This window comes from Pteropus medius, unplaced genomic scaffold (genome assembly GCF_902729225.1).
Source record: "Pteropus medius unplaced genomic scaffold, Ma_sr-lr_union100, whole genome shotgun sequence".
NCBI lineage: Eukaryota > Metazoa > Chordata > Mammalia > Chiroptera > Pteropodidae > Pteropus > Pteropus medius.
In genome coordinates, this window is record NW_024349799.1 from 4,424,036 (window position 1) to 4,449,320 (window position 25,285).

The 25,285-nt window shown below is 48.8% G+C and overlaps 1 protein-coding gene across 4 annotated transcripts in view; it reads right to left on the bottom strand.

Annotated features, from left to right (window-relative positions):
- Positions 1-995: 995 nt before the first annotated feature.
- Positions 996-25,285, bottom strand: part of RNF43 (ring finger protein 43) — a 61,965-nt gene continuing 37,675 nt past the window's right edge. For 3 of the 4 annotated variants that reach the window (XM_039885746.1, XM_039885745.1, XM_039885747.1), the window contains 9 exons: positions 17,971-18,093; positions 11,886-11,960; positions 11,643-11,774; positions 10,918-11,022; positions 9,374-9,535; positions 8,745-8,847; positions 6,750-8,105; positions 1,570-4,587; positions 996-1,066 (listed from right to left, as the gene is read on the bottom strand). In XM_039885746.1, the coding sequence (XP_039741680.1) occupies positions 4,544-4,587; positions 6,750-8,105; positions 8,745-8,847; positions 9,374-9,535; positions 10,918-11,022; positions 11,643-11,774; positions 11,886-11,960; positions 17,971-18,093 (2,100 nt within the window). In that variant the 3' untranslated portion in view covers positions 996-1,066; positions 1,570-4,543. Of the gene's footprint in view, positions 1,067-1,569; positions 4,588-6,749; positions 8,106-8,744; positions 8,848-9,373; positions 9,536-10,917; positions 11,023-11,642; positions 11,775-11,885; positions 11,961-13,123; positions 14,417-17,970; positions 18,094-25,285 lie in introns of those variants that run through there. The other variant, XM_039885748.1, reaches the window with a different exon arrangement.

Sequence of the window (25,285 nt, forward strand, 5' to 3'; positions counted from 1 at the left end):
GTGACATGGTTTAGCAAAAGTGACTCCATTTTGGTCTGTTATTTTTAAACAGTGCTGAAAAATGAAGAGACTAAAATATTGAGCGTGCACACGCATATATAGAAAGTAAAGGTTCTACAACAATTTTTTTTGCTCAATCCTTTATTCTTCCATAAAATAAATCAAAGAAGGAATAGAGTTGGCACACTTTAAAGGAACTTTAGCAAATACTGGGTTTGAACCCAGTTTGTGTGTCAACCCTAACTAGCCTAGAGGCTAAAAGAAACAATAGTTCTTCTTTAAAGAATACCACCCTCTGGCTCCTACCTTGGAGAAGGAAAATTGAGACCTGACCACTTAACGTTTATCTCATTTCCTCTTCTCCCTAATGAACAATCTCAATAAGGGAAAACTTTTCTAACAGGGCCCCTCAGAGCTATCTAAATGCATCACTTTGGAGCTGTAATTCCCCATTATTGTAGCTTTCCTTTTTTTTCATTTTCAAAAAGGATCCTCTTGCATTCAAGAAACATTTACTAAACATCCGTAACCTCCTTCCAGACCCCGTGTCAGGTCCTGGTGTACAAGTCCCTACCATCATCAATGAGCTGACGGTCTAGTGAAGAACTGTCCAGCAGAAATATAATGAAAGCTACACAACTTATTTTAACTTTTCTCATAACCATGTTTAATTTTACCTAATATATCCAAAATATCATCATTTTGAGATCTAATACAAAAAATATTAAGTTATTTTACATTATTTCTTCTTGTGCTGTCTTTGGAATTCAATGTATATTTTACTTAAAGCATATCTCACTTTGGATTAGCCACATTTCAAGTGCTCAATGCCACAAGTGGCTAATGGCCACTGAACTGGACAGGATTATGGTCTAGAAAGCCTGCTCCACATTTACTTGGTGGAGTAGGGTTGGGTGAGGGTAATGCAGAAGTGAATGAGGAAATCTAAAAGGGCTTACCCATCAAAGGAAGAGCTGGTGCAGTCATATACCATCTCTCGGTTACCCTTCATTTGAAGGTATGCATCACAATTGTCACAACCGTCATATTCAAACTGGTCTATAGTCTGCGAGAGAAATTTTTTTGAAAGGACAGAAGTGAACATGAACAAGACCAAAAAAAAAAAGCAGCTTTCTCCATACCTCTACCTGGTCCAGTAGAAGGCTCCCTACATTGACTGTCTCATCCAGTCTCATCAGGTTCGCCACTCACCACTCCCACAGCCTCATCCTTACACTCCTTCCTCTCTTGTTCACAACTGCGTTTTATCTATTCCTTTCCCAGAGTCAGGCACCCTCTCCAACTACTCTCTCAGCTGCAGATTCCCACCCTTCTCTGACTCCCAGTGTTCTTCGGCTCTAACAGAATTTCGCTGAACGTCTGTTAAGGGTCATACTTGGGCTAAGTGCTTAGCATTCAAAGGCACGTAAGACCGCCCGCGCCCAACACTGCAAGCTCTGTTCCTACCGACGTAAACAATGGCGTCCTGCAGCTTCCCGCATCCCGTTCCACCTTCCTTCCCCCAGGTTGGGTCCCCATCGCTCCTACAACCAGGATCCCGATGCATACCTTGACCAGCGAACACAGCAAACAAGCCCGCAGGTGCCGCAGGTCTTTCGGCACCGTCTCCAGAGCCATAGTCTCCAACAGAAGAGGAGCGAACTTCACCACGGGTACCTCACCCACAGAGTATAAACAGCAAATTACCCAGAATGCCCACCACTTCCGATGCCCCAGACTTCCGCTTCCGGTGTGGGAGGCCGCGGTCTCCGTCTCTCCCCTCGCCTTGAGATGGTTTCTCCCGCCTGAAGGCGGGGCTGGCCGGGAGTCACCTGGGCGGGCGCGCGCCCCCGCCACCTGGGCTGGCGCGTGGGCGAGGCCCGGACGGCCGTTGGGAATTGTGGGCGGGCCTCGTGGGGGGAGGGGCGGTGCGGCGCGGCTGGCGCCTGCGCGGGAGCACGCCACGCCGCGGGCCATTTGATCTAGGCCGCTGGCACCAGGCCGGCTGCCGGTCCCCTTAGGAGGATTCGGGATGACAGCCGACATTCTTTTTTGTCTTCCTATTTTTAAAAGTGCAGGGCCTTAGAGAGTCCACTGTCTCCCTCTCGATTATCTCTGCGGAGACGGAAAGAAACCCAGTCACAGCCTCTCCTTCCTAACTGCGAGAGCATTATAGGGTGTCCATTTGCTGTCCACAGGAATGCTGGCCTGAGAGCAGACAGCAGGGCGGAAAAAATGCATATTTAATTATTTTTTAAAACTCTTTACATACGTTTCCTCGTTCCAGCTGATAATTTATGCTTTATGTATCTTTTAGCATTTAGACATTTTCTTTACTTCGGAACATCTGTAGGGGATTGAGTGTCCTTTATTATTTTTTTCATTTTACCCTGTATGAAGCTAAATGCCTTTCTCTGTGGTTCAAAACGGCACCAGACCACCATCACCCCTACCAAACCTTTCCCGGAGCAGCAGAAGGGGAATATACTTTTATGAGGAAAGCAAAGGCTTCTCCAGGCCCTGTAGAAATCTTCACACCAACACAGCACCAGCTCTCTTGATCCACAATTGTCCCATGTGTAGGCAGAGCACAGTCATTTGTGTTTATCTGATTGGAGCGTTGGGATATAAATAGTTTCAGGCCCTGCTGTTCTGTCCTCTCAACCAGACCCCCTAACTGAAACAGCTTTTTCAAGGTAGGCCTGCTTCTTGTGTGTGTTCAGCTGGGCTGTGTGACTTGAGGTTAGGATGTTGTCTATCACTGAATACTTGCCACTTTGGAACATGATTTCACTCTTATCTCAGGGGCGCTCTGCAACAACTCTGAAGTAGACCCATCTTATGGGAGGAAAAGTGAGGCACAGTATGAGCCCGAGGTCACAAAAAGAGTTACTGAAGCACCATAAATTAAAGTGTGAAGTAATCAGTACAATAATAATACAGATAATGACTGAACCACAGCGAGAATCCAGTCATGCTTTCTCCTTCCCAAATCTCACTTAACTATGCTTTTAGGGGCTTACCACTCTACCCTATCCTTTCATAAATTAGGGGCTAGCCTCTGAATCAGAATTCATTTCTGTTGATGTAGAAGACGAAGTTGTTATCCCGAGTGACAGTCATGAGAGAACAAAACTACGAGACCAGACAGCATTTATGGATAAATATATTAGCAAATAAATACATTTCTCAACATAGTGCCTGATTCAAGCGTCTTTCTGTCTGGTTCAGATATAAATACCCATGTAGGTGCCTAAGTGCTAGTTCCCCACTGACTCTGAGGGAAGAAGAGTCCCAGGTGGGATCCTATGCCTACTTTGCTCCCACATTCACATTCCAAATGGGATAATGCCTGAGAGGCCAGCAATGGTCATGCTGTCCTGGGGTGAATGTCACCCTAAGGAGGCCCCTCAGCCCTTGCCCACTTGGTACTAGCTGCTCAGACCAGACTTTCTACTCTCAACTCCACTCTCATATGCACACCTGCCTGTGTGTCCCTGGCCTGTATGGCTTATACTGGAAGCTAGGCCTCTGGGCCATCTAAACCCAAGGGTCCCACTTTGCTTTTCCTTTGTTCTCCCCTGTTCCCCATGCCTGCTCTGAGAGAAAACTTCTGGAGAAAAATTCCTTGTTGTCCTTATCCAGCTGTAATTCTAAGCCTCTTCCACTTTCAATCCATCCTCCCTCTTCCTAGATGAACTCCAGCAGAAATCCTCTTCTTTCTGCTCACTGCGGGACTTTGAGATAGCAGATCTCCAAGGAAGAGTTTTTCTCTCCCACTATCTCCACCCCCCGACTCCCAGGGAAACAGGGGCTGCTAGAGTGACAAGGGAGTTTGGAGCTCAGAGGCTCCATCCCAGGTTCTTCAAGTTGTATCACCTCGGGGAGAGAACTCCACACTCTGGCTTCCCAGAGCCTCCCCTCTAACTTAATACAGTGTATCTGAAAATTAAGGACAAGAAGGGGAAAACATACTCTGTTATATACCAGGGCAGCTACTGCCTGGAGAAGTTGCAGAGCCCCCACCTTTTTTTTTTTTTTTTTTTTTAAGGCTCAGGGCTCACTATGCTCCTGGTCCTTTTGCAAAGAAGGAAAATGGTAAGAGCCAGGGAACTAAAGCTGGTGTGCAGGATTCATCCAACGAAGGAGGTGAGAAGGGGTCATACATTCAGCTGGACCCACTGGCTGGACCCACATGAGGCTTGGGATCAGGGAGACCTGCTGTGGCTGGGGGAAGGAGCAGCACCTTTATAAACACCTATCTACCCATACAAGCTTCCTGTTCTCAAAAACAGCCTTCAAGGGAGCCAGCCCACACAGTAGCTGGTTCCCTGCTGGACAGAGGCTTGCTGTGCTGCAGATGTGTTCTGCAGACAAGGTCCGGAGCTGGGAGCAGGAAACAACACCTCCTACCACCCACTATCACCATTCTTCTTCTAGTGGTTCCAGGAGGTTCTTTCTTCTCTCAGGAGCAGGACTCTGCGCCAGGTAGCGCCCCAAGTCATCTGGAGCACACTCTTGGTTGGAGGTAGGCCTGAACGTTTCACACGGCCTGTTCACATAGCTCCTCAACCTCCTCCTCTGACCCTGCATTTAGAGAGAAGGGAGGAGAGAGGTCACTGAGGGTCAGGCCAGCCCCTTGATTATACCACCTGCAGGAGAGTATGGCTGGGAAGGAACCACAGAGAGGGAGGAGCAGGGAATGTGTCCAGAAGGAGTGATTAGATTGAAAGCTGAGAAGGGCACAGGAAGAAGAAAACAAATCCAGACAAAGAGAAACATATATAATAAAGAGTGTGTTACCAATACTTACTATTCATTCATTCTCCCAATAAATATTTATTAAATACTCATGAATCTGGCCTGCCACAAGTGCCAAACAGAAGGCCAAAAAGAATAAGCAGGGACTTTACAACATTGTAGGAGAGAAAGTATGCATGCAAATGGCAATTATGCCAGTGAGATAGGACTGGGGTCATAAGAGATGAATAGGGGAAGGGGAGAGATCACGTCCAAGTGGAGCAATCAGGAAGGGCTTCCTGAAAGTGCAGATAAGTGACCTGGTCTTGCAGGAATAGGTAAGAATTGGATTTATGGGAATAAGAAGGCAGAAGAATATTCTGGGCCGCAGCAACTGCAAGAGGTGTTGACCTAGTTTGGCTAAAACATGGGGCAAGGGAAAGGAAGGAGAAGAGTGGAAAATTAGGTTGGGAAGGAAGATGAGAGCTACATGGTGCTAGAGCCTTAAGGCCAAACCAGCTTGGATTTTTCTTTACTGTGGACAAAACGGAACATTTGACTTTTTCTGGACAGTTGACCTTGGCAGCAGTATGGAGGGTAGGTGGGTGGGGTAACTGTGCTGCACAATTCTCCACTACATAACACTGGATGGCCAGTGCCCAGACTTCATGGCCCTGTAAGAGGGAAAGGAAGATCTAGGAGGCTCCTGCCCCGACCCTTAGGTTGCACCTAGGACATAAGCAGGGGTCATAAGTACCAGAAGAGAATATGATAAAGCTAGCAGAGATAGTTAACAAAACCTGGCATTGACCGGATTTGGGAAGTGGGGAAAAAGGCGGCACTGAAACTAGTTCTGAGTTTGGGGGCGAGGGGTGGTAGTCTATCACCGGCAGTACTGAGAGTACAGTACACACATGACAGGGACCCAATGGAATCATCAAACGCATGGCCAAAGTCTGCATTTCATGGCTCTGTGACAGTGATTATTTTCTCTACTGTAACTGTTTGCATGCCTGTCTTCTCCAGACTTGGATCTCCTGGTTGACAACTTCCATGTCCTCAGTACCTAGCCCAGAACCTAGCAAATAGCAAGCACATAATACAGAAAGGAAAAAGAAAGAAAAAATGAATGAATGGATGGATGGATGGATGGATGACAGCAGCTTTCAGATCCTGCCTATAGAGTTCCCTGAGGTCTTATATTTTAGGACCTCTGGCTCCCCTTTTGGGATGGAAGGATCTTCCTAGTGATGTCTGTAGGCAAAGAAATGTGTCATCCACACAATGGGAGAAGATGGGAAAGAGCAGGAGGTGGAAGGTTCTGGAAGAGGAGGATTTGAGCAAATAAATACCAAGTTAAAGTTGAGGATTTACATAATCACAGTCAGCTATATAATACAGTAATAGGGATGCACTGAGCCCCCAAGAAAATTAGGTCGGTCTTATTAACAGGGAAGCCCTAGCTAATCTTTTACCCCAGGAGAGAGGAGGAAACTTAAGGACCCAGGGGGCTGCTGGGAACCACGCATTATCTCTTTTTTTTTTTTCCTTTTGCATCATTCACATAGTTTTTCTCATATGGCCTAGTATTATGGATATCAGTAATTATTTCTCCTCCATGCTCTCCTCAAGGACAAGGAACACTTCTTGGCCGTCTTTGTATTTAAAGCTAATATTGAGCTGTATGTTTTGGTATGCCTGTACCAAGTATTAAAATATAAAAACTTCTATTTGAGCTGCTGCCCCAAACCAAACCAAGGACTTTCGATGTCTCAGCCACACTAGGACTTCTCTGAGAACTTCCTGTGATCTGGCAACCAAAGGAGTAACACCTGCCAGAGGCAGAGCACTGTAGCCAGCATCCTATGCTGTACCAGTTGTTCAGTATTTTGAATGTCGTCCTTGATATACACGTCTCAGCTTCCATCAACCCTTTGTTGTCTGACTTCATTCATTCTGCAATATCCAGCTCTAGTCTCCTCTCCCCACCACTTCCCCTGAAAACTCACCAGGCTGGGCTGGCAGCACCTGGCAGTGTGGGTAAGGGCATGGCCTGCCTTCTGGGGTGCCAGAACTCCATTCAGAAGGCCTGTCCCCAGGTGGGTGTGGTCCCAGGGGCTGGCGTGGAGTCAGACACAACCACGCTGGCTGTGAACTTGAGTAACAGGGGCCTGAAGTTTCTGGGAGCAGCCTCCTGTCCAGGCCCAGAGGTCCGAAGATCAATGGGTGGACCTCTGGGGACCAAGGGTATGCCAGGCTGGGGCCATAATGTGGAAAAGTCTGGCAAACTGGGTGTGCAGTCAAGTCCTGGGGCCGAGAGGCTGGGGTGGGCTCTGAGGGACACCCCCGCCGTTTCCTCTGTGGGTGTCGGACAGGGAGGCTGTATTTTTTCAAGTGGAATAGGCCGCTGTGACTGAGACTGGGGCTGAAAGCATCAGTTGGGCCTGGGGCTGGCTCCGTGAGGGCCCTGGGTCGTTGTGGGTAGGAGAGCTGCCCTGAAGGGGTTGATGTGTTGGATCTGGCAGCTTGCTGATCAGGAGCAGGCAGATCTGGCTCGGGTTGTATCTGAGGAATGGCAGGTCTGGACAGGAGGACCCCAGTTTCTGGGCCAGGCTTCCTGCCATGCCACTGGAAGCGCTTTTTGTAGTGGTGGTGCCGGTGGCGGTGGTAGTGGACGTGGCTGGAAACCTGGGTTTCCCCTTTGGGTACCACTGAGTCCAAAGAACGAGGCCGAGAAGTCATGCTGGGCTGAGTCTTCACCACCTGGGGATCCCCTTCAGGACTGCAGTATACCAGGGGGTCAAAGTCACTGCTCAGAGAGCTGCGGAAGGTGGAGCTGCTGCCATGGATGCCCTGTAGGCTGACGTCTGTGCAGTTGACCACTGAGTCACTTGAAGAGCCATGACAGGGCCCCGAACTAGAGTCACTGGCTGGCCCATCTGCCAGGTAGCCACTGCGTTCCGTGCAGTAGCTTTCTCCAGACCCACTGGTGTCATGAGGCCTGGCCCGGCGTGGGGGTGCCGGGCAAGCGGCAGCGTGCTGCGAGGTGCATTGGAGGCGGCTCAGCCCCCAACCCTGTGTCAAGGGGTGCTGAGCCACTGCCAGGCGCTGCTGCTCGCCTGGAGCCCAGGGATGTGTAGCTCTGGGGAGGCGGTGGTGCCGAGGGCCCATGCCTGGCTCCTGGGATGGTACGAAGGGACCAGGTTGTGGGGGCCGAACCACTGCAGTCCGGGAAGGGCCCAGCAGATAGGCAGCAGGGAGGTGGTAGTGGGCATGGCCGGGATGCTGGCGAATAAGGTGGAGTCTCTGGCCTGGTTCCTGGTAAGATCGAGAGGATCCCAGGGACTGAGAAAATGAATCTCCCTCTGGAAGAAAGAACCAAGAGCACAGGTGTTGGTACAAACCCACGGAAGGTGCATTCAGAAAGGTGTGGCGATAGCGTACCTATTTGAGCCTGCATAGCCTGTGAGCTCAGTCAGAGTTTGGGGGCCCAAGGACATTCCTAACCTGACTGTGCCCTGGGATGCCCTTGCTCCCTCCAGTCAGGTTGTCCCCTGGGAGTTCCACTGTGCATTGCAACATTTCCTTCTCCCATCAGTCATTTGGGGTTCTTTCACCCAAGGCCACTGCAAGCCAACACTGCTCCTTTGGGTGAATTAGAAAAAAGCTCTCTTTCCTCAAGATACTTTATATCTTTTAGAAAATTGTCATAATATCTTGGTTTTGTTAGAATAGGATATTTTATTGTCAGAAAATATAAATCATCCAGATTTACAATCAACAAAGTTGTTATAAAAGCAAATATTTTTTTAAATAATAAAGATGTTTACAGTGTGAATGGCCCTCTCCCTCAGATGAGGCACCCCTGAACAGTGCACAACTTAAAACACTGTTGAGGCAGTGCTGATTTCTCCCCAGCTTCAAGGCAAAACCCTTTCCCAGAGGGAAGTCATGTTCTGGACCCATCTGCCTGCACGCAGGAGAGTCCTTGGCCCACCTCCTACCTACGATGTTGAACATGCAGAGGGGACAAGTCCGATGCTGATGCAGCCAGGGGTCCACACAGGCGCGGTGGAACTCATGGAGGCAGGAAATGACCCGTAACTCCTGGAGAAAACAAGGAGGTCTGAACCAAAGTTATCTGCAGCTACAGGATTGTCCGGGAACCAAGACACTCCTCTGGCCTCTCCTTGCTATCATCTACTTGCAAAAGACTTCCTAATAGAATAGAAAAGGCATGGGCTTTGGTATAAAGTAAACCTGGATTTTGCCACGTAGCTGCATATGACCTTGGGCAAGTTTCTTAACAGACAGTTTTCTGCTTTACACTAAGAACAAAGAACTAATCTACCCTCACGCCACGTGGTCATGAGGCTAAAAGGAGATAATGCATCTAAAGTACCCACTGCAGAGCCTGGCACATGGTACACACTCAACAAACAATTGTTCTCTTTCCCTGGAAGACCAGAAAAATAACCAAACGTCAGGGCTGTCACCTACCTCTGCCCCATGCAGGATACATAGGACACAGATGCAGCCAGAGCACCCATACCAGCCTTACGTGTCTCTTCCTCGAAGCTTGAGCTTCCCTCCCCAGCCTAGCCACAGAGGTCAACCACGAGCCATGCCTTACCTGGCCCTCAGAGAACTCCTCCAGGCAGATGGCACACACAGGGGCTGAGCTGCAGCTGCTACCTGAGTCTCGCCACTCAGCCCGGGTCCTCTTGCAGCTGGCCCGGTACCTCCTGGTGGCCAGCTGGCTGATGGCCCAGGCTGTTCGCTGCTGAAGGGGATCCTGGGAAGAGGGGTGGGGCTCAGAATGGGACAAGGGCTCCTTTCTCCTTACCCCTGGACCCCAGCTCGTACTTGGTTCTCAGTCACCCAGATAGAGCACATGGCCAATTGACTACTCTTAGGAGTTTGTCCCTTTCGAGCTCATATATGGTTCTGCCAAGCAGGCCAAGCCTTCTCACCCTCTCCTACTCATCAAGCTCTCCTTCCCTCAATGACCCATGAGAGACACTTTTTATCCACCTGCCTGCTTGACATCTCAGATTAGATATCTAATTGGCACGTCAAACTTAATGTGCCACAAACTGAACTCCCTAATCACCCCTAACCACATACCTGTCGTCCCCAGCCCTCCCCGTCCCAGTGAATGGCAATTCCATTCTTTTAATTTCTCAGGTCACAAATCTTGGTGCCATTCTTGACTCCTCTCATTTTCCATGATGAACCCATTAGTAAACCTGTTGGTTTTACCTTCACAATATACTGAGAATCTAACTAATTCTCACCCCTTTCACTGCTACCTCCCTAACCCAAGCTACCATTACGGTCACCTGGACTCACGTAATAGCCTCTTAGTTGCTTTCTCTATTTCCAGCTTTGCCTCCCTGTGATCTAGTTTCCTCGAGGCAACAAGAGGGATCATTTTAAAACTTGATGATGGCATTCGTTCTGTTCAAAACCCTCCAATGGCTCTCATTTCACCCAGAGTAAAAAACAAAGTCCCGACAATGGCCTAAACACTTCAAAACAACTGGGCCCTCACAGACTCTGTCCTCACCTCCTGCTCTGCCCTCACTCACTCCCTTCCAATCACATGGTCTTCTCACTGCTCCTCAGACATCCTGGCAGGCTTCTGCCTCAAGGCCATCACACTATGGTTTTCTCCACTTGATCACTTTCTCCCCAGATATCTGCAAAGGTCACCCCCTCACGCAGGCAGGGTCTTTCCTGTCGTGTCATCTTCTCAGTGAGGATTCCTGGCCTCACTTTAAAAAGGGAACCCTGTCCCCTTTTGCATTTTACTTTTCTCTCTAGCACTTATCACCATCTAAAATACTATATATATTTTTTACTTATTTATTTTGTTCGTTATCTGTCTCTTCCTACTAAAATGAAAGCTCTCAAGAGAAAGAATACCTGGCATATGAGGGAGAGCGCACTGTATTTGCTGAATGAATAATTGAATGAATGAATGAATGAATGAATGAATGAGCACACCTACGGAGAGAGGCTGCTGGAAATCGACAAAGTCAGATGCCAATGTATTTAGATATAAACTGTTGTACGGGTATGAAGGCACTTTCCTTCCACACTTTCCCTTCCTGCTCCCCACCCTTCTACACGCAGACACATGCCCACCTCCACCAGGGAGTCCACCCTGCTCACCGGCCTGCTGTGGCGGGGGCGGCACCGGATGCGCAGCACTGAAGCCAAGATGACCACAAAGATGGTGCCCACCACTGTCAGGAGGATCCACACATCGTAATCTGGCTGGGGAGGGGGGGCAGGGGGGCGAGCAGAGAGGGAAAGGGTCATACTTCTAGAAAGATCTGGGCCAATTTGAGAGGCACATAGGAGCCCAGGAGACACTCAAGGTCCCCTTGAGTCTTCGAGCAGAGGGAAGAACCCGCAGGTGAGGTTAGATGGCTCCTCTCTCCCCACAGGCACTCATAAGAGAGGGTCCTCCAGATGTCAGCTGTGACAGGTACTATCTAAAGACCTGTGTGCCTGGGGAAAAGGGGAAAGGGACCCTCTGAGAGGATGGAGCTACCCAGGTAGCAGCTGGGTGAGGTTTTCAGCCAGCAGAGAAACACCAGCCACTAAGAGCCCGGGGCTCAGTGGCCAGGGTTTCATTCTGGCTCGGCTAGTCTGTGCCATGAAACTACAGAGCTGAAAACAACTTTAAAACTCAGCTGGCCCAATCTGTTTATTCTGTAGATGAGGCCCAGAGAAGGGAAGAAACCTGCCCAGAGACACACAGCTAGTGGATGAAGTTGGCCTAGAGGGTTTCTAGGTCTCTTCGACTCCAGGAGTCTAAGGGCTTTTGGTAGGAGTTGCCATGAGACAAACTGGGGCTGAGGTGCTGGGGTCTAGAGATCCGGCGTGCTTACCCAGGTTGGGGGCTCCTTCAGCTCGATCCTCACATGGGCCTTTCTGTTCTTGTACACAAACTCCATCAGCTTCTCGGCATCGTTACCCCAGATCAGCACCACTGGCCAAGTCAGCCCCAGGGGCTGCTGCAGCTGCGGGAGGGAAAATGCCCACAAGGGCTGCTGTGTTCTGACTTCTTCCCCTGGTACCTTTGTTTTCCTCCACGCAGCCCTCTCCTCAAACATCCCAATATCCTTGGGTACCTGCTCAGCAGCAGCTCGGTCCTCAGTGATGTCAAAGAGGACGGCGCTGGCTCCTCGCTCACCTGCCATTCGAGCCTGCAGAGACACATGGCAGAGGTCCCGCTGGGTTCAGAGAAAGACACAGCCCAGCTGAGCCCCGGCCTCACCTCCTCACACACCCACTCCTTCCTAGGATCCTGTGCATACTGCACCTCTGCACATACATACATACCACATGTAAGGAGTCAGTAGGACTAGGATCCCCTGCCCTGTCCTGAGCTCACCCAGGTCTCACTGCCTTCAAGGACAATAGTCAATCCTTCCTTTCGTAGTGGAACAAACCCTGAGCAAGGTGGTGAACTGGGCTTAGGGCTAAGAACGAATAAGACCCTGCCTTCAGGGTCCCATCAGTCTGCCTTCACTAAGAAATATGAAAACAGAGTAGGGAGTGACCAGCACTCCCAGGGAGTGGGGGATGACCAGTCCCCAGTACTGAGAAGGGGAGAGGAATTGCAGAGAGGTGGAGAGCTCCTTCAGAATAGAGCTGGGCCTTCCAGGGCCCAGCCGTGCCTGACCAGAGAAGCCTGCAGGGCATCCCCCCAGCTCAGGCAAAGTTCCAAGAGCCTGGGACACTGCTCCCAACCAAGGTCTCCATGGCCCCAGGCTCAGCCCATCTCCTGAGCTCTCTCTCCTTGCCGCACTCTAGTTTGCTAACTCTCTCTGGCTCCAATTCAAGGACTTAATGGAGTCCCTATCCAGTGCTTTATCCCTTTGTCCCTTCCCTGAGGGTGGCACTAAAGACTTAGGTGGGGAGGGACCTGAGAGGCTGTTCCCACGAGGACACAGCTGTGCACACGTGCACATGCATGCTCACCAAGGCTCCAGGAGAAGGCTTGGGGAAGCAGAATCTAGACAACCAGTCAGAGCAGAGGCAGAAAGAGAACTAAAAGTAGGACTCTAGGGGCTCTGGGTGAGGGGTTAGAGAAAGGAGATAAGGGACAAAGGTGAGATGGAGGCACAAGGGCAAAGGACCAACAGACAGACACTGCTCCCAGCCTTAGTGTCAGGTCTCCCTGCCCAGCACAGCCACCTCCAGCCTTCTTCCCGACTGAAAGCTCATCTTGTAATGGCATCAGGCTGGACCCTCATGCTCAGAGGGGTCTGCGGAGCCTCTGGGGCCCTCTTCCAGGCACTGAAGGAGTTAATCCTTCTGCAAGTAGTGGTGGCAGGAAGAGGAGCCAGTGCTGGGGCTTACTCACCCTCTCGGTGCTTTGATCTCTGCTTCCCTTCCCGGGGAGAGCCTGTTGGGGCAGATCTCCTGCCGGGCAGGCCAGGGGAGCGGCTCCCGCTCCCTGCTCCCCACTCCCCAGGCAGCAGAAGGGCCAGGGGCCCCCTCAGAACAGGCAGGCTGCAGACAGGGGAGCTGGGAAACAGTGGTGGAGACACTCAAGTGGGGCCCTGTTTTGGTCAGGAGGGTAACTTCCTCTTCTCTCCTTCTGTCCCTGAGGAGCTGGGCTGGGCCCTCTACCAGCACCCAGGCCCAGCCCGGGCCCAGGCTTGCCAGGCTCATTGACTGGAAATTCACAGGCCTCCAGAATGGAGTTACTGAAGAAGTTGAGAGGTCACAGCTTTCATCCACCTCCTGCCCACTTACTCCCAGGAAGCCCACCCCACCTAGGCAACCCCTGGCAAAAAGCAGCTCTCCAATCTTCAGAGCCCTCCAAGCCAGGGTATGGGAGCAGCCCCAGGGGAAAAGGAGAGGGATTCCTAATGCTACCCTCATAGTCCAGGACTTGGCCAAGGGGTGTGGAGGTCACCCCAGCAGTCACAGAATTGAGACTCCTTGATCCTCTGTGCTGCCAGGGGCTTGTGCTTCTCATCCCCATAATGAACCCTGTACCTAGCCCGGCCTGGAAGAACATGAGGGGAGGGTGCAGACTTCCTCTTCTGGAGATTTTACCTCCCCACCCCTCTCTTTGAAGGATTGGGGTAGGAACAGTGGAAAGTAATTACCCTGACGTTCAAACATCCCAGCCCATTACAGCCCATAATTACAAAGTTGTAAAAGTGATCAAAGAGAGAGAATTGGCCAACAGGAGAAACAAACAGGACTTTCAGGCAGTGGGTGTCTGTGTCCAGAGTTCTAGGAATCAAAAAGCAAGATTGGAGGCTAGATAGCAACCCATTCTGGGGCTATCCACGCTTCCCTTCAGTCCACCTGCACCAAAGAAAGTGGGAGGGAGGTGAAGAAGCAGCACTTCTTCGGGGACTTGAATCTGGAAAGCAGAGCGGCAAGCAGGCTCTCTGGAATGGAAGACTGGGCCTTAGAAAGACAGCCCAGAGACCTCTGGGAGCTGCAGAGTCAGCCAGCCCCCTGGGGGCAGCAAGCAAGGCTGCCTGCCACCTCTAGCAATGGCAGCCAACACATCCCGGGACTTCCGTACTATGCTCTGCACATCTCTGGGCTTTAGATCTTCCTTTCCAGATGCAGTATCTATATGTCTCCTCCTCATCAAAGATTGACTGAGCCCTGGGCAGCAAGCCAGGCAAGCCAGGCCTGCCAGAATAACTCATAATCTAGTTGTGGAGAAAAGGGAGAGAGAGAGAGAGAGAGAGAGAGAGAGAGAGAGAGAGAATCTAGTTGTGGAGAAAAGGTATATATATATATAAAATTATAACTACATATATATAGTTATATATAATTATAGTGCTTATCACAACATTCTAGAGTACAAATGAATGAAATAGGTGAGTAGTTTCCAAACCTTTTTTCACTGCAGAAAACCCTTCGCTTTATTCTCCTCCACACACACACACACACACACACACACACACACACAAATCTTCAATATACAAAACAGATCAAAGTGAGCTGAGGTTGAGGGTGGGGCTGGGGGTAAGAAAGATCCTTGGTTTCGCCCTCCCCCAAGGCACCTCTGTGAAACCTGGGGTGGAAAACGCGGACAGAGACCCCAGTAGCGGTAGCGTACCGGGAGGGAGGGATTTCTGCTCCTGGTGTACTAGCTGGGCTGGGCTAGACAGAAAAGATTCAGTAGAAGAGGTCGGAGGAAAAAGAAGGGAAATCACCTTTATTGAGACTCGCTCTGCCCAGACTGCTTAGGCTTGAGTCCTGAATCTGGTACCAACTATTAGCTGTGAGACTGGGCGAGTCACATAATTGTTCCGTGCCTCACTTTTCTTTTCCGTAACTGGGGATTGTAATAGGACCTACTTCACAGGGTTGTTCTGAGGACGATATAAGTCAATCCATATTAAACCTTATAATAGTGCCTAGTACATAGTAAATGTTCCTTAAGTTTTAGTTATTATTTTATCAGTTATTTCTATGTTCTTTGCGTACATAACTTCATTTACTTCTCACAATAACTCTATAAAATAGTCATCAGCCCCGCTTTTGAGTTGAGGAAACCCAGGACAGAAACCAGTTTGGGTGACGGGATAGGGGGAGGTGGGTAGTGACAAGAATGGAAGAATCCAGAAAATTATGGTGAGGGTTTCAGAGATCAAGAGAGATAACAATGAAAGTAGAAAACTAACTTCATTATAAAAGCATGGGATGATGATGGCAATAGTGATATTGCAATCATTTATTGAGTGATAACTATGTGCTTGACATAGGCTAAGAGCTTCCTTCTGAACTGTCTCATTAAATCCTCATGACTACCTTATGATGTAAGTCCCATTATTATGCCCCTTTTACAGATGAGGAAACAGAGGCTCAGAGAGATGAGCTAAAATGCCCCGGTCACACTGAGGGTCAGTGGAGATGCCAGGCTTCAGACCCTACGCTGTCTGGCTTGAGAGCCCCAGCTGTCAATGTTGATGGCACCACCGACACCAATCGAGCTGATTGAGGTCAGCAGTGTTTAAACTTTCCTCACCAAAGACCTACCTTTACCTATGCATCCCTTGAGCTATTTTTTAAACGATATATTTTACCAAACTAGCTGCATTTATTACAATTTACTTTCCCATGAGATAACTTGTATTAACACATTCAACTGTTAGAATTTCAACCAAAAGCAAAAAAGTCGACATTTTAGTTAAGCCTGTGGGACTTCTCAAATATTGGAAGTAGCTCAAAGACCCACATTACTTTCACAGAACTCCTTTGGGCCAGGGGATCCCAGGTAGGAACTACTTGGTCAGGTCAAAGGATGAGACCTGAGGGAAGCCCTTGGACCTGACCAGAGGGACAGCCTGGGGCTAAGGCAGTTCCCACCAGAGGTTCCTGCCCAGTGATGGGGGAGATGCCAGGGGAGCAGCCTGGGCAGTGACTGCAGGATCTCTGAGAGAAGAGGTCACAGGGCAGTAGCCAAGGCACTTCTTCTAAACCCCTAATGTTTTTTGTGTTTTGTTTTAGCTCAGGCACCATTGCCATTTGACACATATCGTTTTCATCCTCACAATAATCACTGGAGTAGGAAATAAAAGTCCCATTTTCTGGTGGTGGAAACAAAGGCCCAACAAGGTTAAACTATCTCCAAGAGCACTGACCACACATCCCTTGCTTCCTAGTGTCTGTGCCCACGCCTCAATTCTCCTACAGGAGTGTGCTCTTCTGAGGGGCGAGAAGAAAACCTCATATGTGGACACGTCCTGACAGGCTGCCAAGTGTTCACCGGTATGTGAAATCATACACTGCTCTAGGAGAACAGCAGAGCTTCTCTGAACTCTCTTCCCCCATCTCTCTCTGTCTGTCTGTCTCTGTCTCTGTCTCTCTCTCTCTCATACACACACATGCACACTCCACTCACATTCACACTACCTAACAGTGAGCACTTGTCTGTCAAATGACTAAATGAATGACATTTGCCTATATTTTGAAAAACAAGGAAAATGAAATAGCCAGAAGCAGGGTAACTTCAGCCTCAAAAATTCTGCTGCCTTTAAGGGCCCTCACAGTCTTGCAGAGACGCCACACCCTCCAGTTCCTCCAGGTGTGTCCTGGGCCCCATTTCCCACCTCCCCTGGAGTTCTCCTTTGCACTGGCATGGCCAGGCTGGGAGAATATCCTCACCTACTTGTGGGCGCCACAATCAGAACGCTGTTCACATACCTGCCCCCTGTGGGATTACATAAGAACCCAGGCTGTGTCCTTGAGACTCGCGGCTCAGGAAACAGCCCTCAGAAGGATCAGGAAATCCCCAGGGGATCTAGGCCTGAGTACAGCGAGCAGGCATACAGGTAAGTAAGAGCTGTCACCCTCCTCCTTTACCACCCCTGGGAACAGGACCCCCTCCTCTAAGTCTGACTGCCCATGCCACACACAATCTAACTACACTCTGGCTTATGTTACCATGAGAATCTTTTCACGTATGTTTAGCCTTCCTGGCCAGAATGGAAGGTAACAGAGCAGAGAGAGTAAAAGCCCCGGTTTGAGAACTGGATAAGACTCAGTTCAAATCTCAGCTCTGCCTTTCCTAGCCTTGTCCTCCTGGTGAGTTACTAAGTTTTTGATCCTCACTTGCCTTACAAGTCAAATAGGGAATAATAATGTCTAGCTTCCTAACTGTTGTGAAGGGTAAATGAGACTATACATATAAAGACCCTGTCCCACATCTCACCTAGCACATGGTAAGCACACAGAAAACAGTAACTAACGTTAAAGCAGGGATTACAAATGCAAATGTTTACAGGGCCTGTGAGGTAGAGGCCAGTGGGGAGCACGGCAACCAGGGAGCCCGCGACTGTGGAAAGGCTGCCATGGTGCCTGTAAAAATGCGGGGCCACTGGGTTGCAATCTGGGAGGAAGAGAAGGAGTGTTTTAAGGGTAGGAACAATGGGTTCTGTTTCTGCTATTCTTTGCTCTGAGGCTGGGCAGGAGCAGCAGTTTAGGAGATGGGGGCAGGAGATGGGGTGGGGCACGTGTCCTAGTGACAGTCAAAGGTTCTGTTGGTAGACGGGTGGTAGAGAAAGGAGAGAGGCCTGAATTTCCACCTCTCAGACCAGTCTTGGCTTAGGAAAACCTGAGTGAATTAGGTATATAACTCCTAGGAGACTCGTGGCCAGAGAGCACAGGGATCTCTCACAGCCCGGCGCCAGGTGAAGTTCAGAGTGTGCGTGGGGTCGAGAGTGAATCTACCTTGCTTGCCAGTGACAGGCAGGGGCGGGGGGCCCGCTGGGGACTCTCCAGCTTGACGATGCTGATAAATCCAGGTTCCAGATTGTCATCATCACTGGCATTACACAGGTACAGGGGGTGGGACTGCAGGGAGAGAGAGAGAAAGACATGTTAGGGAGACTCTAGGGAGCAGGAGTAAGCCGTGGGAGCCAAACACTTCTCTGTTATAGGCAGGTACCAGGCAGTTCCTCGGTGCTAGGAAAGAGTGGTGTCTCCTTACTAGATTACCTCATACCAAGCTAGTAAGCATTCATTGTCATTGCAGGGCCAATGGTCCCAGGGCCAAGGTGGGGGCAGGGAGGAGTGAGGGATGTCCAAAACGGGGACCTAACTGAAGAGCCTGCTGCAAAGCAGCCCAAACAACCCTCAAGCCCTTGTTTTCCAAACGGGCAGCCACAAAGCGCTTGACTCCCAGCCCTATCCTCTCACATTTCCTAATTCTACCTGCACCCAACACCCCTGGCTAAGAGCTGTATCAGTGCTTTCAGAATCTTGCCTTCCTCCCTTGCTCCCCCAGAAGAGTGCTGAGTGTTGCCTGTGCCTCCTGCCCTGGGGGCAACATTCTGAACGCACTGATATGGCCCTCAGCCTGGTGTTGCTAGATGCCCTCCCCCGCCCCTCCCCCGCAGCAACTGTTGGCCCATAGACTCCTATCTCCCATGGGGCTTGGGTCTTCTCACTCAGTGCTGCCTTGTCCTTCTCAATTCCCTCCTTTGCCCCTGCCCTATCACCACCCTGGGATGAAGCAGGGTGATGATAGGGAGAAGAGACTATTTGGGGATGAGGCTTGGCTAACAGTTAAGCCTTGAACTGCACAATTCTTAGGGGCTCATCCTGTCCCCAGGAATGATGCATTAAAGATGGAGCCAGCTCAGCCCACCTGCTCTGAGGGTTACGGCAGGTCCAATCCAACACCTGGGCCTCTCGCCCAGCTGGTGCTAAGCGATGACTAAGGGGGAAGTGGGCCCAATATGTGCTAACAGAGACCAGAGGATTCCCTCACCAAAGGGATGAAAACTGCCCTTCTATACACTCTCTTCTCATTCAAGGTGATTCGACTTGAATCTGATTTTCCCAGAGTGCTGTGAAAACAAAGTATGATTTATTTGGCCCCAGATCATCCTATGAGCCAGGGGTTTCCACATAGTGAAAACCCAATGTATCTTGGCAAAAAAAGAGGATTTCCTACTAGGAAGCTGCCAATACTTCCCTTTCTGTTGCTGTCGAAATCTAAAGCAGGGGTCCCCAATCCCTGGGCTGCTGACTGGTACCAGTCTGTGGCCTGTTAGGAACCAGGTGGCACAGCAGGAGGTGAGCCCAGGTGAGTGAGCAAAGAAAGCTTCATCTGTATTTGCGGCCGCTCCCCAGTGCTAGCATCACTGCCTCAGCTCCACCTCAGGTCATCAGGCATTGGATTCTCATAGGGGCACTGGTCCCTGGTGCCAAAAAAGGTTGGGGACCGCTGGTCTAAAGGACTTCTAAAAAAGAACCGTCAGAGGAACCAGAGACTTTTGAACTTATGAAGATGATAACACCGATGATGGATTTAAAAGTGCAGTCGCTTTTTTGAAAGCACTTTAAGGCTATCTCCTCTCACTGCATCACTGCAGTCCCTTGAACATAGTGAGTTCCAAATAAATATGCCCTTCCTTGCTCTGGACTGTATCCTGGTGAATAAAGCTCTTTGGGCAGGGGTGGGGTGGTGTCGAGATGGGAGGGATTTCCATTCTTGCTCCTAGAACTTACTATTAGTCTGATAGCGATCAAGGTTTAGTGTGGCAGGGGGAAAGGTTATACACTTTCCCATCTCCAGAAAAAGCTAGGGAATAAGGTTGGGGGCTGTTCTCACTTCAGTGAAGCTGTAGCCTCTGTCTCAAAAGCTCCATTAGTCTGTCTATCTGCCCATCTGTCCAACCATGCATCCATTCATTTCTTCATTCTACCAACAACAAAGGCCCCTGTGGTGCCAGGCATGTTACAAAGTATTGAAGAGTCGGCAATGAATCAGACAGGCCCCTTGCCTTAAAGAAGCTCAGAAGACAAGTGGACAAGTGTTCAAATATATCGTATTGTGATGTTTGATGCAGGGTTCATTCAAGGATCTGTGGGAGGGGGTACTAACAATCCCATGTGGGAGGGCGGAGTGACTTCAGTGCTTCTTGGGGATGGAATAGGTATGGGATCACAGGGGAGGGCACCTTCATGGCAGAGGAAGGGGCCTGAGGTGTGGAGACACAGACACAGGCTGGAAAGGTCGGCAAGAGCCAGACTATGGAACAGCGACCACAGATCAGTGTTTGAGAGGGACCTCCCCAGTGACTACAGAGGACAGTCTGGTGTGAGAGGAGTCAAAAGTCAGGTGAAACAAAAGATGAGAGACCTTCTTTCAGGAACGACAAATTGCAGCCACAGAAGTCTGCTGCTTTGCTTGCCTCTCCCCCTTAACCTCCCGCCCCCCTGCCCATGGTCCAGCTTTCTCAAGATAACTCCAAGAGGGGGAAAGTCACTTTAGAGAAGGATTTGCAAATATTTAACTACCAACCTCTCTGCCCCCCGGGCCTTCACAGTGCTATATTGCAGGATGCCTCTGAGGAGGTGGAGGGGAAAAAACTTGGTGTTGTCTGGTGACTTCCCTAGTACTGAACTAGTGACTATGGAAGAGAGAAGGGAGCAAATTAACCAATAGTGAATGCCTCTGGGGCGCCGTTATCTCACTAAGAGGTAGGTGTTATCATCCCCATTTAAAGAGAAAGAAGCTTGAGGCCCAGAGAAGTTAAGGTCATACAAGGTTAGAACCCAGCTCCGCCTGGCTCCTTCCTCTGGAGTCATGTAACTCCAAATGAACCACATAGTCAACCCTCCATTGTTAGGCTAATAATGATGAAAATGATGATGATAGTTTACATTTATTGAGCGAACATGGTGGGCCAGTGATTGCTCTAAGCTCTCTTGTGTACTAACTCTGTTTGTCCTCAGAACCCTATGAGGTAAAAATTATTATTGTCTCCATGTTAAAGCTGAGGAAACAAAAGTTAAGAAACATGCCCAGAACTATGTAGTGGAAATCAGAAGAAATGGGAAGTAGTATAAGATAGGTTAAAAAAATTAATAACAATTTCCATTAGACTTTGAAAATATGATACATTCCCCAAGTCTTCCGAATTGTACATCCTTCAAGCCCAAGCCAAGTCCTTGAAATTGTGGTGACTCCAAGACTGATCCAGGCCCTCTTCTCTTTTCACTCTTCATGGTGGCCCTGGGTGACCCCAGCCAATCCCATGGCTTCGGTTTCCACATACAGGTTGTCAATTACATACGTGCAGCTCAGACCTCTCTTGAGTTCTAGACTCATATGCCCAACAGGTAGGGCCGGGATGTTTCCACCAGAAGAAATTCAAATAAGACATCTCAAACTCAGCATGTTCAATATTAAACTAATCCTGTTACCTCTCAAAACTGCCCTCCAGTGTTCTCTATTTTAGGGATCGGAACCACTATCTACCTATTACCCAGGTCAGATGTTGTCCGGCTAGTCTCTCCTCTCTTTTCTACCTCCCACCACCACCACCAATATCCAACCAATCACCGAATTCTAACAAGTCTGTCTCCTCAACATTTCTCTTCATTGTCCTCTTTCCTCCATTCCCATTATGGCTACTCTAATACAGGCCACCATCGCTGCTATTCCAATTTACTGAAATAACTTCTTAAGTGGGGTCACCACACCCCACTCAGTTCTCTATACTGGAGCCAAAGTGGCCTAAAATGCTAACTTGAGCATGTCACTCTTCCACTTTAAGATCTTAAAAAACTCATAGCTCTTGGAATAAAGTCTGTTTTTTTAAACATAGCTTAAAACAGCAGTCCTCAACCTTTTTGGCACCAGGCACTGGTGCTTCTATGAGAATCTAATGCCTGATAATCTGAGGTGGAGCTGAGGTGGTGATGCTAGCGCTGGGGAGCAGCTGCAAATACAGTTGAAGCTTCATTCGCTTGCCCATTGCTCACCTCCTGCTGTGTGGCCCAGTTCTTAACAGGCCACAAACCCGTACCGGTCTGCGGCCTGGGCATTGGGGACCCCTGGCTTAAAAGGCTCTACTAGCTCCAGGCTCATGCCTCAAGGCTTACTGTTCCCTTCTTATACCTGTTCCACCCTTGCAACCCATGCTCCAGAAATAACTTACTTCATGTCCCCACTTTTGGCACTTACTGTTCTGTCAGAGACCTCTCCACTAGGTCCCCTTAGCACCCTGTTTTTCCCCACTCATAGATTTATTCCATGGTATTTCAGTCGCCTGCTTATGTTCCTCTCTTCCCCAGGCTTTGGCTGACTTCCACTGCCCCTTTGGCGCCTGCTACATAGTTTTCTTTTATTAAATATTGGTCTACGATCAGATTATCGAAAGCTAATTATAAAGACAACATAATGCGCACAAAAATCCTGATAATGGTGGCTTTGAGAGAGGAATTAAAGAGGAGATGGTGAAGACAGACTTTGGTGTTTTGCGTTGAATACTTCACAGGATAATATATTGAGATAGTGGGTTTTATTTTTTTGCTGCTGTGGAAGAATAAAAAATGAGAGCTATTTATAGTTTGTTCTGTGTCTTTTCTATCTTGCCATTCCAAGAAGACAGCCTCATCTTCTCTTTCCTTGCTTCAGGGGCATTTGCCAAAAGCAAATGTTGCTAAAGACCTATCTTCCAGCTTTTGCAAAGGACTGAACTCATTGAGTGATCTGAAAGCTGACAGGAGCGTGTGTGGAGAAAGGGGCAAGAAGGGTTAGAATCCATGGAATCCCGAGGATGTGCCAAGTTATGGGGATCTGCAGCCAGTGTCCCAGAAGGGGTGGACTCTAAGGGTCTGGACCCTGGCAAAAGAGATGTGCCTACATGGATTTCAAGGGAACACTCATGCTTGGACACTGGGCATCATTGTGGTGCCCAGCATGAACAAATGACAGAGGGGTTCCTTAGATATTTCAGTTTTGGTTACTCTATGAGGGAAAGTTCTCGGAAAAAAAAAAAAACAACAAATTTCCAACCACCTAGTGGAATAGGGCCTTTAAGTCAGATTTAATTTGATGAAAATAAAATTCCACGTTTCTTGTCATATTTGTGGCATGAAACCATACTCACTACACTTTTGTATGGTTTGACTCTTTCACAGTGAGAGTTTTTCAAGTATTTTAGATTAAAACCAAAAAGAAAATGGCCAATCAGAACGTGCTCTTTATCTAGCAAGGCAATGTTAGTCTTCCTTGGGTGTAACACAGAGGCTGTCTCTGCCCCCTCCTCCAAGGAATTTTCAGCAGGCAAGAGAGCTCCTGAGAAGAAAACAGATCCAAATGTATCTGCCTCATTGGGATGCATGGTCTCCTGATAATGAAGATGAGAATGCGATTTCTGCATTGGGCCATCTGTCTTCTCAGCGACACCAGGAGAGGGCCAAGAGAAATGGGCTTGCAGGATTCGGGGAGGGTGTGGCTGGGGAGGGCCCCTGGAAACTTGGTGCACTTTAGAAATGGTTATCTACGTCCTCCTGAAAGGCTAGGAGACGGAAAGCCCCTGTTTCAGATGCTTCCATGAGGGGCAAATTAAGAAGACTTGCTCTCAGGGTCCAAGCCACTCTGGTTGAGAATTCAGCTTTGCACCCACATTTTATATACCTTAGTAAAGACGTGTGTGTTCTTTCCTTTAGTGATGTGTGTTGTATTTCATACTCTTGAGTCTGTTCTCGATCTCTCTGTCTTCCTCCTTAAATCTGATTTTTTCCCTCTCCTCCAAAACAGACCACGTTTCAAAATTCCGACTCCATCATTTACCTGTAAGACCTTGGCAAGTTACTTGGCCTTTCTGACTTCATATTCCTCATCTTCAGAATGGAATATAAATGCCTCCAGATTATCATGAAGACCAGAGATAATGGATATAAGTGCCTAGCACAGAGCCCAACAAAGCAAGTGCTCATTAAATGGTAGTTGTTTTTATTATTGCACCTGTAATAATAAAAACCTCTTTCTGGAAAGGACAAAGCTCTTTCTTACTGCTTCTGCCTTGGTCACCTCTACAGTGCCTCTGAATGCCAGCGTTCCACAAGACACAGTCTGGGATAGCTCATTATCCATGGTCACTTCCCTTCTGTACTCGGCCCTCCAAACCCCACTGAACAAGTTCTTCCAGTTCTCAGCCCGCCTCCTTCCCATGAAGGCGGCCATGTGATCTCATTACCTCCTCACAAAGGGCATTCCAGGGCTCAACTGAGCCCCGAACTTAATGCTGGTCTTACTTTATCCGTGGCATCTCCTCCTCTTGGGTGTGTGCTTTTGCAAGCAATTCTTTACCGGCTCCTGTTTCCCAGCCACTCTCCTCCCCGCACCCCTGCTGCAATAATCTCTTACTTCTCTGATTCCGCATACAGACCTTCACCCAGGCCTTGGACAGGTAACTTTACTGCCTGCTACAATTTTGCCTTTGTAATCAGGAACATTGGCCAGGCATCAAAGGCACCCTTCTCCCCATTTCCTCTTTTCAGATTTTATAATCATCCTCTCCTGTGCAACCTCCTTTACCTGAACTTAGAACTACCTGACTTTTATCTCAGGCAGCAGGACACACGAGCATTATAAAGTCGAGCTTCTGTAGCTAAGGGGTTGGGAAAAACCAGATTGTCCTGGAATTGCTCCTTCTGGCTCTCAGCACCAGAATAGCCTCTGGGGCCCAGTTTGGTCAACTTGCCCTTTATATAAAGAGGTTGATGCTAATATACAGGTTAGATCCTAATGGTGATTGCTTAGGCTTATTCTCATCCTTACCTAAGCCTGTTGCTACTTCTCTGGGATGGCTAAATTCCCTAATGAATTAAGTTGGGAGGCTAGGGAATTGTCAAGAGCAGTTTCCCATCTATCTTGTTAAAATGTTTTCACAAGGAAAATATATTCTTGCCTAATTGTGCAAATTTTTAAGGTACAAAAGTAAATAATATTGGTGAGATGAGAGAAGCATAACCTTGAGCCACCTGATGGAAAGGGACCAGCAGAGAGAGGACAGATGACAGAGGCCTCCAGTATTTCTTAAAACTTCCTGGGGGTACTGGTGCTGGTGAGCAAGAGGACTGACAAGAGAACTGAAATGATGTGCCAGCTTCCAACAGGAAGCAGCGTGACAAAATTCTGAGAGGAGGAACTGAGTTCATTGAAGGTCCAATCTGGAGCTTTGCATATTGTGGGTGCTTAGTATTTGGTAGAATAATAAATAAACGCAGTAACTCAGTTTGA